The sequence below is a fragment of the Coloeus monedula genome, assembly GCF_965178545.1.
Source record: "Coloeus monedula genome assembly, chromosome: 12".
Classification (NCBI taxonomy): Eukaryota; Metazoa; Chordata; class Aves; order Passeriformes; family Corvidae; genus Coloeus; species Coloeus monedula.
The window spans coordinates 15,801,404-15,820,184 of record NC_138792.1 but is presented as its reverse complement, the minus strand read 5'-3'; the positions used below and the strand labels follow the sequence as shown (position 1 = coordinate 15,820,184).

The 18,781-nt window shown below is 37.4% G+C and overlaps 1 protein-coding gene across 1 annotated transcript in view; it reads left to right on the top strand.

Annotated features, from left to right (window-relative positions):
* The window catches only part of PCDH11X (protocadherin 11 X-linked), a gene marked incomplete at both ends in the record, with an annotated part of 390,090 nt that extends 372,164 nt beyond the window's left edge, over positions 1-17,926 (top strand). Inside the window, one exon of the mRNA XM_082289139.1 lies at positions 17,535-17,926. Within this exon, the coding sequence (XP_082145265.1) occupies positions 17,535-17,926 (392 nt within the window). The remainder of the gene's footprint in view (positions 1-17,534) is intronic.
* Positions 17,927-18,781: the final 855 nt, after the last annotated feature.

Sequence of the window (18,781 nt, the reverse complement as noted above, 5' to 3'; positions counted from 1 at the left end):
ACCTTCAAATAGACTCCTGAATACTCCAAAATTATTCTTTTGCATATTGCAGACTTGCCATAGAAATATCAGTGAAATGGATCTAAGGGAAACATCCCAATCACTTCCCATGGGTTTATTTTTATTCCTTTATCCATTCTTCTTGCATCCTGTCAGCACATCTCCAGCAATCCTTACTGATCTTCTCAAAATTATCATAAAGTGATAAATAGCATAACTAACACAACCTGTTGTTAATCATGTCATTTTTCTGTACAAAAAACCCCACATGCCATACTCCAAACACTGATTTCAAGGGATATTTTCATTTCACCTATTTCTTCCTCCCCAGCATAATTTGTGACTTATTCACCAAGTTTGATGACAGAAAATCCACACAATGATTGGCAGGAACTGTCAGTGGGATTCATGTACAGAAGCAGTAGAACTGAAATACATTTCAGGATTTGAGATTCTGACCCAATTTTAGAAAAGCACAAGAGTAGTTTGAATTGTTTGGATATAAAGATGACTCTTGGTTTTTGTCTAATATATCAGATGGCAGCCAGATTTGGCTGACTGGAAATCAAGAGTGTCCTCTGAGAAGATCTACCTCACCAGGCATAGAACATGTTCACTTAATTTTTTATTGATCATTTAGCATGGAAATAACAAGTCAATGTAATGCACATAATGTGATGTTATGGTCATGCTGAACCATTTGGCAAGGTAATATTTTAGTATTATCAGGTCCATAAAAGCTTGTCTTTTGAGAATATAATGAACATTTCTCCATGTGTTATCTAGCTTTGTTATGAAGTGGAGAAAATAGGAGGATCAAGTCTTTGCTTAAAGGAGGTTGATGAAACTTCTTACCTCATGCTAGATACATTTTAGGTGCCTTGTGGCTTTTTTGCTCCTTTCTTTATTTATTTTTGATGGACAAGCTAAAGCAGTAACTAAAATGAAAAAAAAAAAAAACCAACAAAAAAAACCCTCAGAAGATAAAGAACCCTGGACCAATAATTTACAAGAAGTAACATTCTTAAGAGCTCACACACTCCATTCAAAGTGTCAGAGCTATTTAAAAATCTGAATTGCTTGTACTCTTAAGCTACATCAGATATTTATGTTCTTTTTCAAGAGTTTCTTGTAACACCCTATTAACTGACTGGAATACAGCAATTACCAGCTTTGATTTGAGTATGTACTTGAATCTGTGTGCTCTGGCCAATCTCTTTTACTTTTTAATACTTATTTTCAATTTTTGGCACTTGTTAATTACTATTTCAGGCTGGTTGGCAGGACCAGCAAAAGTTATGACCCGTAATTTTAGTTGTGTTTTAGTTGGGAACATTTTGTAACAGTTTTTTTGGGTTTTTCTGCTGGAGAGAGAAGCCTGCACTCAGGATCCTTACTGGGAGCCTGTGGAACTTTTGAAGCAATTGTATCTAAAAATCTTTGGACAAATGGCCTTTCTAGTGGGTACTTAGAGTCCAGATTAGAAAATGCAGTTTGCTGAGCTGCCCTCTGGGGTGGCCAGCACCTTGTTACTCGTGAAGATGGAACCTTCTAATGACAAGTCTGGCATCAAAATCGGATGGACCAGAACTCCTTTGGAGTGCACCTTGCTTTCCCCAGTTCCCTTTCTTCTTTAATGAAAGGACAGATAGTCACATCTGCTTTTTTTTTTTTCCCTTCTTTTCTCTGGAACACAAGGATATGACCATTCACTTCAGAGCTCTTATTCTTCAAGTTGTCATAAGTACAGGGGCCAAGTGTAAAGCTCTTTTGTTGGGAGTTAGATACCCCTTCCTCTCCCTCATGCTTTGGAGCTATCCTCAAGCCCATTTACACCCTCTGGTACATAATTATACTGGTCTAATCTCTCCTCTCATGAAACACCAAGCTCTAACCCATTTTTATGTGCTTCTTAGTTCCTCTGAAGGGTCTTTCTTGTGAAAAGGGGTGCGAGCTCGCCCAAGGGAATTTGAGTGACGTGGATTGTAGCTTCAGTTCTTGTACAGCATCCCAGCCAAGCTGCAGAGTCACTGCCACGAGCTGCAGTGGAGCTGAGGTGATTCTGAACTTTCTGCCCTCTGCATGATAACCATTGGTCAGAGCCGCTTTCCAGAATAAAATGATGGTGTTGGAACTAGAAAGGGAGAGCAGACTTTCTGCTACCAAAAGTATTTCCTGTTTTCTTCTGCATGTGTCTCATTCCCTTCTCTTCATTATCAGTCTCTGTACTTGGCTCGTTCCCTAAGGAGCGTTTAGCACGGACACTGCAGCCTGTCTGTAGTGCTTAGGGAGAAAAGGGTACAACCCCTGTCAGAAACACGCAGGCAAAAAAGGCTTCAAAACAAACCACTCATCAGCCAGGAGCAAAAGCAGTGTAGTTCTGAGAAACACTGATGTCGGTGTGCGTTTCTCATTGCATATTGTGTTAACTTAGATAAAAATTATGAGATTTTAAAGTGGGAACAGTTGTGACTGTAGTCCAGTCCATTTTAAAAATGAATTAAAGTTTGATTCCAAGAAGCACTTTGAGGAATTTCTAGAATTGGTTGACCATGTAAAATTTTATGAAATCGTTACATTTTATTATATTACAGTTAATGCTAAATTTTAAGATATCTCTTTTGGAAAGTTTTGGAACCCTAAGAAATCATCAGAGCACATAAAATTCTCTGATTTTTAGTGGTTTATTAAAGTAATGAGCTCTTCATCACAGGAGCACTGTTTAAAGTGTATGGTTTTTTGATGTTCTATTTGGTTGGGTTTAGTAATGACAATGAACAACAGCTCTTTAGTATTCTTATATTTTATCATACATTTTGAAAAGGGCAAAGCAGCTCCTTGGTGGAGGGGGAAGATTGAATTTTTGCTATCATGTGGTGTAGTTCAGGTTTCTTTGAGTGCCTAGGACATCATCCCCTACTCCAACAGGTATGTTTTGAAAACTTAATATAATATCCAGTGCTCAAGTGTGTAAAAATCTGGTTTAAGCTATCTCAAGCTGGGCACCCAGAAATAATGGAATAATGGAGGCTGCATCATTTTGCTCAATTTTTTTTATTCCTCAGTTTCCCAGATGCAAATGGCCTCAATGAAGGAAATAATGCAGGTGGGATATTATTCATGTTCGTGAAGCTTTTGATTGTGCTGTGAAAACAACAGAGTACACAAGGAAATGAATAAATCTGCATTCAACACAAGGCTTTGAAAGTATTAATTAAAAAGGTATATGGCCACATGGTGATTAGAGTAGATAAAGAGAAATATTGAATAACTACTTACTCTCTGAATTGGGCCCAAGGGTCCTGTGAGAAAAATAGTATATGATAATTTAATTAAAGTTTGCATCAAAACACATTTACACAAGGGAGCTGAATTAGTACTGCAGAATTTGCACTTTCTAACTTTCCAGTGCTTCCCTGGGAACTGCTGCCTCTCTTTTAGTGCAGTGGATCTTCATTGGGACATCAGGTACTGGTCAGACTCTTGGCATATTCCCCTCACTGAAGTTCTTAGACTCAAGGCATTAATAGAATAAATAAATATTTGAATCAGAAGAAAAAACAAACCACAAATGTTGATAGCAGCATATTTGGAAGCACAGTTCAGCTGGAATATGAGAGAAGAAAGGGGGGAAACGGAGCTGGGATGTTCTGAAGGAGTCATCCAGATAAGCCTACATATTTACAAACACTCGAGCACTGATGTTCATTATTATATCCATATATAAGATCCTCTGTAAAGTAGCTAGGCAGAACCTACTGAGTTTTTTATTTCTTGGACAGGTCTGGACTACTCACAGGTTTATTTCCACTCTTTTTCCCTGGGGAAATTTGGCTACTGAAGTCCTGAAGCTGCATATTTACTCAGTGTAACAGGACCAGGAGCAGGGAAATGGCTCTGGTGTGTACAGAATTGGGATACAAGTACATGAAGGGGTGAATGAATGGAGTAACAGTCTGATAGAGAAGGAGCCATGTCCAGGCTGCTATGGAGGAGGGGAAATTCACCTGTGGCTGGGGATGAAACAATAACTGGCTGAAATAATAATAGTTAGAATATTGGCTATGATGCCATGATCAATTCTTTCATTTCCAGTGTTTCTGGGCTTTACAATAAGTCTCCAAACCCCTGTTAGAATCACAGTGGTACCACACTCATGACAGTATCTTAGTGCTTTCCAATTTCACTGTACAATGGACTTATAACTACAAAAAAGTATTTGGTTTTTTCCACTGTAACAGCACCTGAAGCATGTTATAAATGCTGTTACATCCAGTTGCTTCTGTAATTCAAGATAGAGATATGTAGCAAGTGTGGTGTAACAGAGTAGTAGATCACCCCAAATCTACCGTTATCATGGGGATAATGACAACAAATGGCGAATAAATTAAATTAGTGTTACATTGTGCAGCAACACTAATTAATAAAAGCAGTGAGGCCCTTTGCTGCATGGGTGTGTTGATGAGCAGTCTGTGGCCCCGGAGCATCAGGACCATTTCTGCAGAGCTCTGAGTGTCCCTGGCACTCCCTGTGCCATGGTGTCCCCCTGTCCCCGGCTCTGGGTATGCAAACGAGGGCCAGCAGAGCCTTAACGATTATTCTGCCTCGGGGCAGTGCAGAGGGTGAGAGAAAGGACCTGTGAGTGTGAAAATGAAAAAAATACTCAGTGTCAGGAACCTCCGTGGTTGGGGAGTTGGAGTCAGGGGGTTTTTGTTTGCTTTTTTCCCCTCGAGACTTTCACCTCCTTTCCTGCAGAAGTCCTGCAGTCATCCCAGTTTCATCTCCCAGCATTCCAACAGCCCTGTCGGTGGGAGGCTTTTTCCCAGCCATGATAAATTATTCTCTGTCAGAATCTAAATCTGCCTTTTCAAGTCTGATCATTTGTGATGAATTTATTCTGTTAACATGGGCTTGAATAGAAGCAATAGAGGATAATAAATTAACTTTGAGCATATTAATGACATCTCTAGACTATGGATGAATTAAGGAATAAATAGCTGAAATAGGTTCAATAACAGGCTGGCGAACACTTATTCAGCAATTGACTGGTAGGTTTTCATTTAGGCCCTTTTATATCCTATGGTTAATTAAAAACCAGGAAGATTTAAAGCAACCCTTTGGAACACAGACTGAGTGGGAACTCCTCCTGCCATCCACAGGAGCTGTAGGAAAGGTGGTTGTGAAACGCAGTTTGCTGAAGCTCAGGGAACATCTGCTTCAGAAATTCAGGTTTGGACCCTCTCAGGAAGAAATCTGTGTCAAATGTGGTGACAGCTTCCTATATGGCATCTGCCAGATCAGCACTTAACCCAGATTGAAAATATCCTTTCTGTAGAACTTAAGAAAAAATAAACATGAATTATAGGATTTTGTTGGTTTGCTCTAATAAACCAGAGATTAGGTTAGTTCAAGAGCTTTCACTCCTAGCAAGAGCTCCTGGGATTTATTTGGTTACCTTCAAGGTGTGTCTGCCCTGACCAGGATTTCAAAACAAGTTTGAAACTTAGACTTTCAAAAGAGCTGGATGCTGAGCTTTAGTGATTTGGTAAGAACTTTATCCTTAAAACAGAAGGGAGCCTCTGTCCTATGCAATAGAGGAATGGCTGATTGAGGCTTATATTCTAACAGAGGTGATAAGTTTCCTGACAAGTCTGAATGCTAGTTTTTAACCTTGTTAAATAATATATGTTAGGCTTTTATTAGCCTAGGCATATTCATGCCAAAGCTTATCAAACAGGAGTGAACATTACTTTTTTGCAGAGACAACTATGGTTCAATGTATAAAAATATGAATATAAGGAGGGCTGAGTCAAAAACTTGACACCTACTCTCTGAAATTTGAAGGTCAGTAAATTTATCTCTCCTCAGAATCCTTACATAGACACACATAGACAGTGTGTGGTTATAAGAAGGGGTTTATATAATTGAGTTTATAAAGGCAGAATTTAAAGATCAACCAATGTTTTTATTTCCTTTTTAAAACATTTCCATTTTGAAGTAATTATGTTTAATTTCATGAGCAATGGGATACCTCGTGAAGTTTAACTTAATACTCCCACAGTTTTATACTTAGGTTCCAAGTAATTTCTTAATTGTTTTCCCCAAAATAATAATAATAATAATAATAATAATAATAATAATAATAATAGTAATGACCACTACCCTGTTTTCAAGCATCATAGTCCTCATGGTTGCAGCCACAGAACCTTTCCTGACAGCTCTTGCAATGGGCTGAAAAGATACTGTCAGCAGCTGCTCCCTTCCATTCTCTTGGCTGATATTACTGATGCTAAAATCTTCCAGAATAATCACAGCTATCACTGTTCCCTAACAATGTCTTTTTAAAATTATCCGTGATAGGAGAAAATGTTCTGTAAAGAGTTGTGTCAAATGTTGGTCTCATGTATAAATTATTCTCATCATTTTTCAGCTGTCCAGGGACTGATAGAAGCATCTGTTTTAAAGAAAACCCTACAAGTTTAGTAGTGCTTCTAGCTGAAATTCCAGTATTTTTTATATTTTAATTGAAAATTACTTAGAAGAACATGTATACGTATATATTTATATCCTGGCAGCAAAACTCCTTGGTGCGAAAAAACCTTTTTAATAGTTGGAGAAGGCTCATGTGAGTGAGATGAGGAACTTCCAGTCAAACAGCAAAACTTCAGTGGAGAACCTGGTAATAAGGGAATGTTTAAAGAGCTGGTAAGTGTGACAGTATTGCCTCATCAGGATGCTGCCCAAATTTCTGAAGGTGCCAGCAATGCCTATAATTAGGAAGTTGGAGCCTTCTCAATCAGTGGTTTTGAACTCTCAGGTAAATGATGGAAACTCTACTCAGGAATCTTTTTTCTTGTTCAAGCGTCTGCTCGGAACGAGGCTCTGAGCTAATGTGCAAAGATTGCTCCAAATCACTTGCAGCCACACTCCGGTGCCTGACTGGAGCACAATGGAGTTTGGATTATGCTGTTTTAAATTATCACCCATTTGAAGTAATTTTCTTTATAAAACAAGATTAAAATGACTGTAATTCAAAACATTTTACCTCAAATTGATGTGAAAATTGTAGTGTTCATATTATTTCCATTTTTCAATTTGACAAAACATTTCACTCCACGTACAAGCTTTTCTGTGTTGTCACCATCTTAACAGTGAAAATATGAATTTTACTCTGTGCACTTTACTCTTTCCTGATGTGTCTTGTTTCTTAACAGTACTTATTTAAGTTTTTGAAAGCATGTCTTTCTATAGAATGTTGTAATACCTGGGGAAAATATAAACAGATTTAGGAGGTTTGCTTACCTCCTTGCTAACCCACACAATAACAGTTTATAACTTCATATTGTTAAATTTGTTCTCTGGTCTTCCTACATGCCTGATGGTTAGATAAGTGCTGATGAATAAGCAAAGCAAGGAAGAAATTGAAGTTCTAGATTGATGGACTTGAAACTGAGATTATTTACATGAAACGTCCTTTCATTTGCTTTCATATTAATACCATAGTAGAAATTTCTCAGCATAAATTTTCCTCAAGGCTTCGTGTCTCTGAATAGAATAATATAGGGAAAGAATAGTCTTTTCTTCAAAAGTTTATTTCATAGATGGAGTATTATCAATAATTCTTTTTAAAAATCCAGTTAAGTCTGAACAACTTACTTGAGTTCCCTATGAAAAAGGATATTTGTGTCATCTAATACAGAGTTCTTCTTGCAGAGTTCTTGAGAAAGCAAAGTACAGAAAAACACTGAGAAGCACAGGAAAATTAAATGACTTGCAGAAGTCCCTGTCTAAACTATTGCCAGTGAGATTTACAGCTGCAAAGTTCCTGGTCTAAAAATACAATTGCACTTATTTTTAAGTCATACTGTGTTCAACCATAAGTGCAACAGAATGCCAAACCTTATCACTTAAAGTAATAGCAAGGCACATGCTAGCTATCAGACCCTCAAACTCAGAGAAAGAGCTGCTTTTGTGTGCTCAATCTGCAAAGGATAATTCATTCCCTACTAGGGGGTATGATTTCAAGAGCTGAAAGCTTTAACTAGTACATATGTATAGGGTAGATTTAAAGTGATTATGGAAATGTCACCGCAGGACAATGCATTATTAGTAGGCCCTCATATGTTGTATGCTGTCCCCTTATGTTTGCTGATAATTAAAAAGCAGATTGGGATGTCATGGTGAGAATGAGTGCAAAATGTCCCTTCTATCATTTGCAATAAATATGAAATAGTGGTCTTGCTGTATCCTTCAGTGATTGTTCTATTTGCGTTGGTGACAAATGACATCTTTCTCCTTGTAATGTGCCTGCAGGGTTAAATGACTTTATTATTATTAATGAGTCATTGCTCCAGCTGCCCAGAAATACAGGGAGTAGGAAACATAAGAGATTTAGACCTAAGTAATTACAAATGTAATTATTACCTTTCAAATTTCATTTTTACAGCAATCACAAGGTTGTTAATCAAACATGGCCCTCTCCATATATTCACACTTTTTGGAGCCTTTGTCAAAGGGATGAGTAGCTACGTGGTTCCACTGGGGGTAGTCGGTGGCAGATTGACAAAGTGGTCTTGACAGAAAACTGCTGTGAAAAATTGGATGGAAGCTGTTGTGTAGTCATCAAGGAGGCTGTGGTTGAGAGGGTTTTCCAAGAGAAAACCCTCCTGAGCTGCAGCCGTATGGAGGAGAGTGTCCTCTTGGGGAAGATGAGGGGAGCAGGAAGGCGATCCTGCTGTCCTGTGGAGAGGTGGAACGTTGAAGTTTTACTGCTCCAGCCTGTCCTTCCTCAAGGTTGTCGGTTGTTTTTAAGGGATCTGAAAATCACAACAGAGCCAGCATATGCTGCTGGGCACTTTGAGGGAATTAAAAACCATGGCCTCTTACCCTGAAATATTTATCCTAATTACTCATAATTATGGATTTTCAAGTATTTAGGAGGAGCACAAGGTTTGTTCTCCTGTAGTAGTTGCAGGGAATTTAGAAGTGGGGAAGAGCTGTGGATGGACGGTGTTAGGCCGTGTTGCAGATGCCATGAAATATAAGCAGTGCAGTTTCCCAGAATCATAACCTGAATTGATATTTATTGTGAAATGTAAAATCTGAGGGACAGCTTTGGAGAAGTGAGAACATTTTCATTCAATAATGCCATTGCTTCATAACGTTGAAATATTAAGGATCCTCATATTTTAAAAAAATGAGTGAAAATTAGTTGAATAGAGAAAATGGGAACTACCACATTTTATACTCCCAAGTGTAATGTGAATCATCACTGTCACAAAGCATTTGAATTTTGAAACATATTTGATGGGAAAATTGTTTTGTCAAAAAATCTTCTGCAAGCTTTATTTATATATTCAGCTGGAATTAATTAATATTGTTGATGGTCCAATAAAATGTAACAGCTATCAGCATTCAAAAAAGCTGATACATAGTGTTACATAGGTATCAGCATAGGTGATTATTGTAAAAGTATTTAGAAGTATTTGAAAATAAATAGTCAAGGTATTCATAGTAAAAGCAAATTTTTTTGTTAATATTCTAATAAAGAAATATGATTGTTTCTTTTTCTTGAAATGCAACTGGAGTCACCATAAAAGGCACAGAATATTTTTAGACTGTTGCAGGTTTGTTTTGGTTGCTGCTCTAGTGGTCTTTGACTTTAAATTTCTGTTTGTGTATATCTGATGAGAACACAATTCAAAACAACTTTTATTGGCTATCTTTTAAGTTATCACAGGAGATATATGTTTACTAGCTCACTGAGCATTTGGGGGTTTTATGACTCCCTTTTGAAAATTAATGTTTCATTAAAGTGTCTGAACCGTGACCAATTGCCCGCAGTTGTTCAATTATTTCATTTAAAAGATTTTTTAGTATTCTACTTTCCATCAAACTTTTGTTTATTTGTTTTACTGTAAAGCCAATAAAAAGGAAGACAGAGCACCATTTGGCATGGAGATATACCAAGAGACTGAAGTGCATGAAGGGTGTAAACACAGACATTTGAGGCCTTTTTCCCCCACCAACCCTTCACTGTGTGTGAACAGGACTGAGCAGGCACTTCTGCTCATCCCCATCCTCCTCACTCAGCCTCTGACCTCTGCTCACCTCATCTGCTCCTTGTCACCAGTGTTGGAATCTGTATTAGAGCAGGATAAAGGAATATTAATGTTTTCCTGCAGGTCTGTTATCAAGAGTTAGTGCTACCCACCCTGTTCTACCCAGAAATTCTCTTCCCTTCTCATCTTTCTGACGTTCATCCTATCTCCAAGCCCAGATCTTTGTTCTCGAGCCACAATATATGATTTTTTGATGACACAGTCTAAGCTTAGGAAATGTATTTTCTGCTATTTCCACACCGAAGGGACTTTATGGAGATTGTGTAGTGATTCTTAGTTCTCTTTATGAATCTTCACTCTTTTGGGATATTTAGGGATTTTTAGTAAAAGCTACCTTTCCTTCATGGACACACACAATTTTGTTTGAGCCTTAAATCTGAAAAACTTGGTATGTGTTATATTCTGTATAAATGGTTCCTCTGAAAAGTGACAGCTGAAACCCTTTTTTATTCAGTATATTTTTGTAAGATGTTGTGTTTATTACAGAAATTTTACATCAGTAGCAGAGCTTAATATATATCACCTAAAATGCATAGTCTTTGCAGGAATGGGGGGAAAATGCTAATTTCACTCTTTACTATGTTTCCAGGTCGAAGGTTGTTGCTGGAGGATAAACCATTTCTCACTATGTAGTTTCACCTTGTTTAATTGATTTGAATTTGAATTTATATTCCATGTTAAATAATGAACCATGCATTAATAATTAAGAAGGTTCAGTACAAATGGGAAGCAGTTAATGAAATATTAAATAAAGCACATTGTATTAGCCAGTATTGTAATCAATATATTAGATTTTAGGTTATCTATTTTAGATGGTCATTATACTTTACTAGTTATAGTTAAAATTCTCATTGATAACTCAATATACACTTTATAGGCCAAGAAACATGCAGCCTTTGCAAATGACCATATTTTTCTTTTGCCATAAAAAGCAGCAAAACATGGACATAAAAGAGGAATTCAATTGGACTGTTAGAGCAATAAGGGTCAGTGCCAGGTACTGTCCTACAGCTCTGTCACACACCCATGTTCATTAGGCTGAAAAAGAAGAGTTTGCAGGAGGTTTGGGGGCTTGGTTTTGTTGGTTTTTTCTTTTCGTGTGAAATCTCTTCCTGTGTAAAACAGTAATTATTGGAGCTGAACTTTTTACAGGAGCATTGCCTTGAGACCATTTCTTGGTTATGATTAATACAAGATTGAAGTTCTAGTCAGAAAAACAATGAGATAACCAAATGAAAGATTAATGTGCTTTGTTTGTATGGCTGTCGTTTGCAAGGGAAGGATTTACTTCACAAGTGTGGTTAATGAGACAGGAATTACCATAGGCTGACTCTCTCGCCCTGACACTTCCTCCGTTTCCTGTCTCCCAGGAAATGGAGACCTCCTCAGCTTTCCTTGGTCATCTTTGATAATGTTTGCTTGACTTGTTGAATCCAGGTGCAAAATCCTCATACCTCATCCTATCATTTGGATTTTATGAGAAGTATTTTTTTGATTAAATTCAAGTTAAAACCATGGCCGTTAGGATGTAAACTGTGTTCCCTGGAATGGGAGCAGAGCTGATTCTTGCAAGCTACCCAGCACAATCTGGCAAGCCTGGGTAGCACAGGAAAACGTGATTTCCCTCATGCATGTTGATTCCTCAGTCAGAACATCTGGAGGATCAATCTTCCTCTGATTTCTCACAAGCAAAGCGAGCTCTGTACATACAGCTGAAAATTAAAGAAAGTGGGGTGTCCTACTTGTGCTTTGAATAAAAAGGTTCCAAGGCTAGAATTTAAGTAACTCTTTTAGGTTTTTAATTTATTGAGACGTATACAGGAAATAAAATATTCATAGGAAACTCCTCCCAAAGGCATTTTATTATTAAACCAAAAAGCTAGAGTATATTATAGCAGCACTCATTTAGGGTTTCTACATTCAAGCTTCTTCCTCCTGACCTTATTAAAGTAACCCGGTTTACACTAACTACTATTCCTCCCTCCCTTTTTTATTGTTAATGTCATTTCTGTTCTCCTCATATGGTGGAGACCTCTAAATGATGTTACTCAAGTGGCCACTTTTGGTCACCAGGGTAATTCCGGGCGATAATTTCCTCACATTATGCTTGAATTCCTGCTTAGATTTAGTACCACATTTAGTAAATACACATGGGCAAAACGTGGTGGGGTGGGCAGGACCCATTCCTTAGGAACTATTGGCTGAGATGAGGAGTGTGGGGTTGTCATCTCCATCACTCTGGTGGGTTCCTGCTGAGCAGAGAGTGCTGGAGGTGCGCTGGGAGCTGCTTAAAATGAAACGCTTCAGTAAACGAGAGGCACTTCTGGATGCTGACAGAACAGTGTTGGCACTGCGAGCCATGTATTCATATATGTGCTGTGTTGTGAAAATATGAAAAATAGCTCAGCAATGGCATAATTATGGGCAATTTGCTTAATTGCTTGCTAATTGTTGCTTGCTTTATTATGAAACAAGAGTGCTCTAAATGTAACACTGGATGGTTTGCATCCAAAATGTGTCAAATTCAAAACTGGCTTTTCATTAAGTCTTCAGCTACATGGCTTTAAAATTCAAGCACTCTATATTCTGTCGTTTAAGGTTTTTTCTTACTTTTTAAAATTGGTTTGAAAATTTTCTTTGCACAATTTCTAAGCCCCTAAACTTGCATTGATATAGTTGCAGTCGGGTGGTTTTTGAACTTCTAATAAATCTGAGTACTTTGCTAATGAATACATTTACAAATGTCTTTTGATCACTGCTACACATTTGGATAAGGGTGGAGATGTTTTAAGGCTTCTCCAGGATCTCCTGTTCTTGATTGTCCAACCCCCAGAGAAGCACATCTTCCTTTCAACACAGGAATTTGGGTTTTTTCTTTTAAGTGATATGTAAAATTCTGAAAGCTTTGCCTTTTGGAAAAGCTATTCTCTTCTTCTTCAACCAAGATCTCCAGATATGAGCAGAAGGTTAGACCAAAAGTCCTTTCCAGCCTAATCTCTGTATTCCATGGTGCAAGTGATGACTTCTATGGCAGAGTGAGGAAAGAACCAGCCCTCTTGATGTTCTTTCAGTAGTACATCTCTCTTTTGAGGCTGGAGAGGAGGGGTAGAAAAGAAAGTGTGTTGTCTGCACACTAGGGATGTGCTTCAATGATCTTAATAAGTTTTTTCCAACCAAAATGATTCCATAATTCTAACTTTTCAACATTCTGAGACTGCTGCTAACATACTCATGCCAACAGCCTGTTTCCCTTTGCAAATTTTCTGTGAGAAACAGTTATAAAACTGGAACATGATATTAGGCTGGAAATGCCGAAGTACTGTGCTACATGTGTTGTAGACTGAGTAGCACTGTAGAGCTCTTCAGTTTTCACCTCCAAAAAGCAAAGTGGATAACCAACATTTTTATTTACTATCTCTAAAATCCCACACCGACTTTATTGCCATAGGAAGTCTCTGGTCAAAACAAATAAGGGGGAAAAAGGTATTTTTTGTAGCTATTTTGATTGAAGGATAGCTTTCTGGCAAGGCTGGGATTCCACGTTTTCTTGAAGGTAAATATTTTTACTTGAAAACTGCTTTGACCTACAAATGATAAGACTGTGGAACAATGAAGAAAATGTTTTAACTATTGTGCTTTTAGTTATATTTGACAGTTCTGATCTAAACATTTATTAAGAGCTGCCAGACACTTTCTTTAAAAATGTTCTTAGTTCTGCATACAATTTAAAAAAAAAACAATTTCATTCCTAATACAACCTGGAGTTCAAATCAAAGTGGTGAACTCACATGCGCATGCATGAGTGTGATCTATTAAATGAATTAAAAATTCTCTTTCATATCATTTGTATGTCATGTTTGAAGAGCCTTAATGTAGTGTGGAAAAAAAAAATCTAAAATTGGGGTTTATAACTGAGTGAAGTAAGAAGTTAGATAGACTGCTAAGAGTTCAATGGAACGTACTGTTTATTCATCATATGTGGGGAATATGCACTCTTATTTCCATTTATAAACCTGTCATGTCTTATGTGAGAAGATGGTACTAGACACTGAATTTCACTTGTTAGAACCATCATTTCTTCTGAAAATATCCAGAGACAACCAGAACTTTCTTTTCCTTGATTGGTAGAGGCAGGTGTCAGAGGTGTTTCCTACCCCTGATTACTTCTCAGACTATGCAGAATAATCACCTGCATTACTGCTTTGGAACGAGAGAGAAAGGCTCAGAAAATTTGATTGTCACCCACATTTAGAGTGACTTGCAAAGAAACAAAATAGAAGGAAGCTTAAAGAGTAGCAGCCAGAAGGTGCTGTGGTCAACTTGCAGAGCCTCTGATAGACAACCACTTGAACACTGAACTTCACACTCTCCCACAAGTGTGGCTGGAATGATATGTTAGGAAAATAGAGAATGAGTTAGACTGACAAAAAGGAGATATATTTCATGGCCTGGAAGAGCACATAAAAAAAAGATAATGCTCAGTGAATATTCATGCAGAAAGTTTCCTACAGCCTGTTCTAGTTTGAATTATTTTCCAAGAGTCATTGTTTTAGGGGTGGGGAAAGTTGTTTGTTTGTTTGACTTAGAAAAGAGTTTTTTCAAAGGAAAACCGTATATTTTACATGGTATTAACCATAAGCACTGATGAAAAGCATACTCTGACAACAATATTTTAAAAAGATTGAAAGAAAGTTTATGATTTCTACAAAAGATGCTTCTTCTAAATAATCCTGCATTGGCAGACTTTTTTTTAAAAAAAATCCCAACTTAACACCAAAATTATTTGTAGTCGTATTTTATGATTGTGTCCAGGATAGTTCTAAAGCTTTGGGGTTTTCATTCTTGTTTTGGTTTTTTTTCCTTTTGTTTTGTGGTGTTTCTTTGTTGTTTTTTTCTTTAATAAAAATAAAACTCAGATTAAAATATCTCTTTATTAACAGAATAAGAAAGACTGAAATTTTAACAGTACTCTTATTCTCAACATGGTAACATATTCCAAGTCTCCTGGTAGTCTGGCAACACATGGCCCAAAATTACTGTCCGGGTCTTTAAAATGGTGTGGAGACTGTTTTATATGTGACCTTTTCTCTTCCACAGTTGCCTTGGCCAATGCTAAATGTTATTTTTTTTATTGTCAAATGCTTCCTTTTGAGGTTTTAGCTTTGTGTACTCTCTGACTGTAGTTTGAGAGAAACGGTACATAGAAGTGTTGTAACCGCTTGCTGTGAAGAGCTCAAAACAAATAAGTATTATTTCCAAATAAAAAATTGTGTATTTTACAGTTTGACTGAATTAACAGCATTTTAAGAGGTTTTTTTAATTAATGTGAAAAAGATCAGTTCTCTATAAAATGGGGATAACTCAATACTCTGTCAAGGGTTTGTACCTGATTTCAGTGAATTGCCTTCATCAGAATAGAAGCAAACCAGGATAATTAAAGAGCTTAAAAGACTTGTATATACTTAAATTTATGTCTCTGATAGCAGACAGTAGGACACAGAAAGATTAGACTAATCTACTGGTAGAAAGAAACTTTTTTATTTTTTGCAGTAACTATTGCCTCCACTGAATTAGTTCCATATTTATGTCTCCTACTGCCCATCAAAACTGGATTAGTATTTCAACAGCAAGGTGCCAAAGCTTTGTCAGGATTAAACTGAAAAATACTCAGGCAAAATGACTGAGGGCATGTTGAAATGGCAGTAATACGCAAAAATAACTTTTATAAACAATCACTGCTCTGACTGACATGCACAGCATTCTGAAGGAGAAATAATCAAGAATAGAGCATTCATGATATAACAAGCAACCGGTTGTCTTCTTAAACATGGTAGATTTCAAAAAAAAAAAAAAAAAGTATCCTGTTTTGGACAGAAACATTATGAATTTCAATGCCTGAAGGAAAAACTTAATTGCTTTGTATTGAGATGTAACATGGAAGTAAGTGTTTGTGCTCTGCAGCTTTACACAGATTTCAACATGCAAAGTATTTGTTAAAATAGAAATGCAGCATCTGTTTAAACATAAAGCTCAGAGGGTGGGAGGCTCCTACTCGGCACTCTCATTGCTATAAGTAATTTTAGTGGCATTCCTTCTCCAGTGCTTATGAGCCAGAATCCAATTTTAAATGCTATTTTCATTAAGACAGATACTAAAAACACGTATATGTCTTTCATTGGGAAGTTCTGTGAAGAAAACACAAAATATCCAATCAGATATTCTTCTGCTTTTCTGATGTATTTAACTAGGTACACAGGAAGAGAATATAAAATTAACACTTGTAATATTAAAACTATTTCAAGGAATCATTTGTGGAAATTTAATTCCATTAGTTTTTAATTTACCTACCATGGTAAAGCCATATTTTAAATGAAACAGATCAAGAATATTAATGTATTACAAATTAACATCTTTCAGATTTAGTAGTTTACTTTGCCTTTGAACAAATTAAACTTTCTATAATCTTTTTTCAAGGGCACAAACCTTGAATCTACTGAAGCAATCTGGTTCGATTACTAGCAAACTGTAGAGGTCACATCTTCTTTTGCTACTACCCTTTGATTTTTCAAGATTGCCAGTATCGAATGCATGGAGAAATCAATTATCTTTAAAATACCTGTTATGCTCTTTCATTGTTATAGCTCTTGAGTGCATCTTTGAAGCCAATGGACCATCTTTGGCTAGTGCCCAATTTAGGGTTTTTTGCCTTAAGCAAAGCAAAACAATTAAAAAAATCCAGTTTTAAGAGAACATTAAAAAAATAAGAATTTGTTGGGTTTTTTTTTCCCCAAGTAGTTCTGTGCAAATATCTAGAGCAATGGCATTAAATTATAATAAAGTTTTTAGCTGTATTACAGCAATAACAGTTTCCAAAAGTGAAAATGTTATTTTAGGTAAGTGACTGGTCCAGAGGACATGGTCAAGTTATGCCAGAGGAGGATTAGATTGGACATTAGGAAAAAAAATTCTTCACTGAAGGGGTCATCAAGCATTGGAACAGGCTGCTCAGCGAGGCGGTGAATTCACCATCCCTGGAAGAGTTCGAAAGGAGGGTGGATGTGGGACTTGGGGATGTCGTTTAGTGGTGAACAGGATGGTCCTGGGTTAATGGTTTAACTCACTGATCGTAGAAGTGTTTTGCAACCTGAGCCGTTGTATGATTCTAGGAAATGGCGTGTAGCAGGGCTTGTTATAGAGCTGAAATGGTGGTATCAACAGTTCCTTAAAGGTGAACTGTGATAACACTGTGGGCCCCAACATCTGAACCTTCACTGAAGCTCTAAACCTGGAAGTCTTTTCTTCCCAAGCTGTGGCCATCACTGTAGGGTGGCGATTGCTTTGCTGACCTTGATTCCCTCTGTGCATCTGTCCTCAAAACTCTGACAAATGTCTTGTCTTTTTCCATCCTCCCAGCTATCGAAGTGAATCTGCAGAAAGCTCTGGCCGAAGCCTCTGAAAACTGCACGCAGGAGTGTCTGATCCTCGGCCACTCCGACAACTGCTGGATGCCGCCGGCTCTGACGCAGTTCCAGCAGCCCAACACCTCTTTGCCATCGTTTGGCTTCCAGCAAGGCTGGGGCCGAGGAGCCAGACCTGAGGGACGGCACACTCTTGGGAGGCCCCTGCCAAAGGACGACAGTGACAAAGGCCAGGGGGGGCCCAGGCCCCAGTTCTACAACACCTGCGAAAGACATTGCGCCAGCGAGGATCCCGTCAAGGTCATTCCTCTGGCAAACTTCGCCGCGTCCCACCAGGCACCGGGGCCTGGGAGCAACACCACGTTTATACACGAGCACCAGCTGTAGATGCGTAGCTGACAAATCCCCAATTCGAGGCTTTAAGAGTGACTGTGTATAGTCACGGCCTAACGCCGTTCCTCGGGCGCGTACAAACTTGTTAGGCTTGTGAATATTTGTGTATATAGAATCCTAAATCTGAAACAGAAAATCTAAATCCTTAGTACCTGGTTGAAAGGTGTTTACCATAGTTCTTGGTAAAATCCAGAAAATGGGGAAGAGAACCCACAACCCAGAAACAATCAGAAGGAAAACAAAATCCTGTTCATTTTCTTACATGGGCCATGTAGTGCAAGTATCTGCCAGCAGTTCTTCCTCCCTTTGAAGGCAATTCCTTAGTACGGTTTGGGGAATATTGCAGTCTAAAAATAGCTTACTCAAATTTTTCTTTGTTGTTATAATTTATAGCATATTCATAGATTTCATCTTCCATTTGCTTAGCATTAGAGATCAAGTGAGCAATTCTCATTTGATTACTTGACATAATAGAATTAATAAGATCCTAAAATCTAATTCTTTAGAAGGATGGTATATCTTCCCACCAAAATTTATCTTTTATATAATTAAGAAGGAAAATGTATGTGACAACTGATTTTTATTTTAATTTTTATTGGCTCAATGTATAGGTATTTATTCTCTGAAAGAATGCGATAGATGAAATAGAAAGATCTCAACTAGGCTTTTCTGTGTGAAATAAACAACACGACAATAAGAGGACATGCAAGATCAAAACTGGAAAAAAATAATAAACAACTCAATTTTTTTAATTTCCAAGATTTTCCTTTCTATAATAATTGAAGGAACAATATTCTACTTATTATGTTTTTCAAGCCATAAGTCTATTTCTCTTTAGTTTTTTTTTCA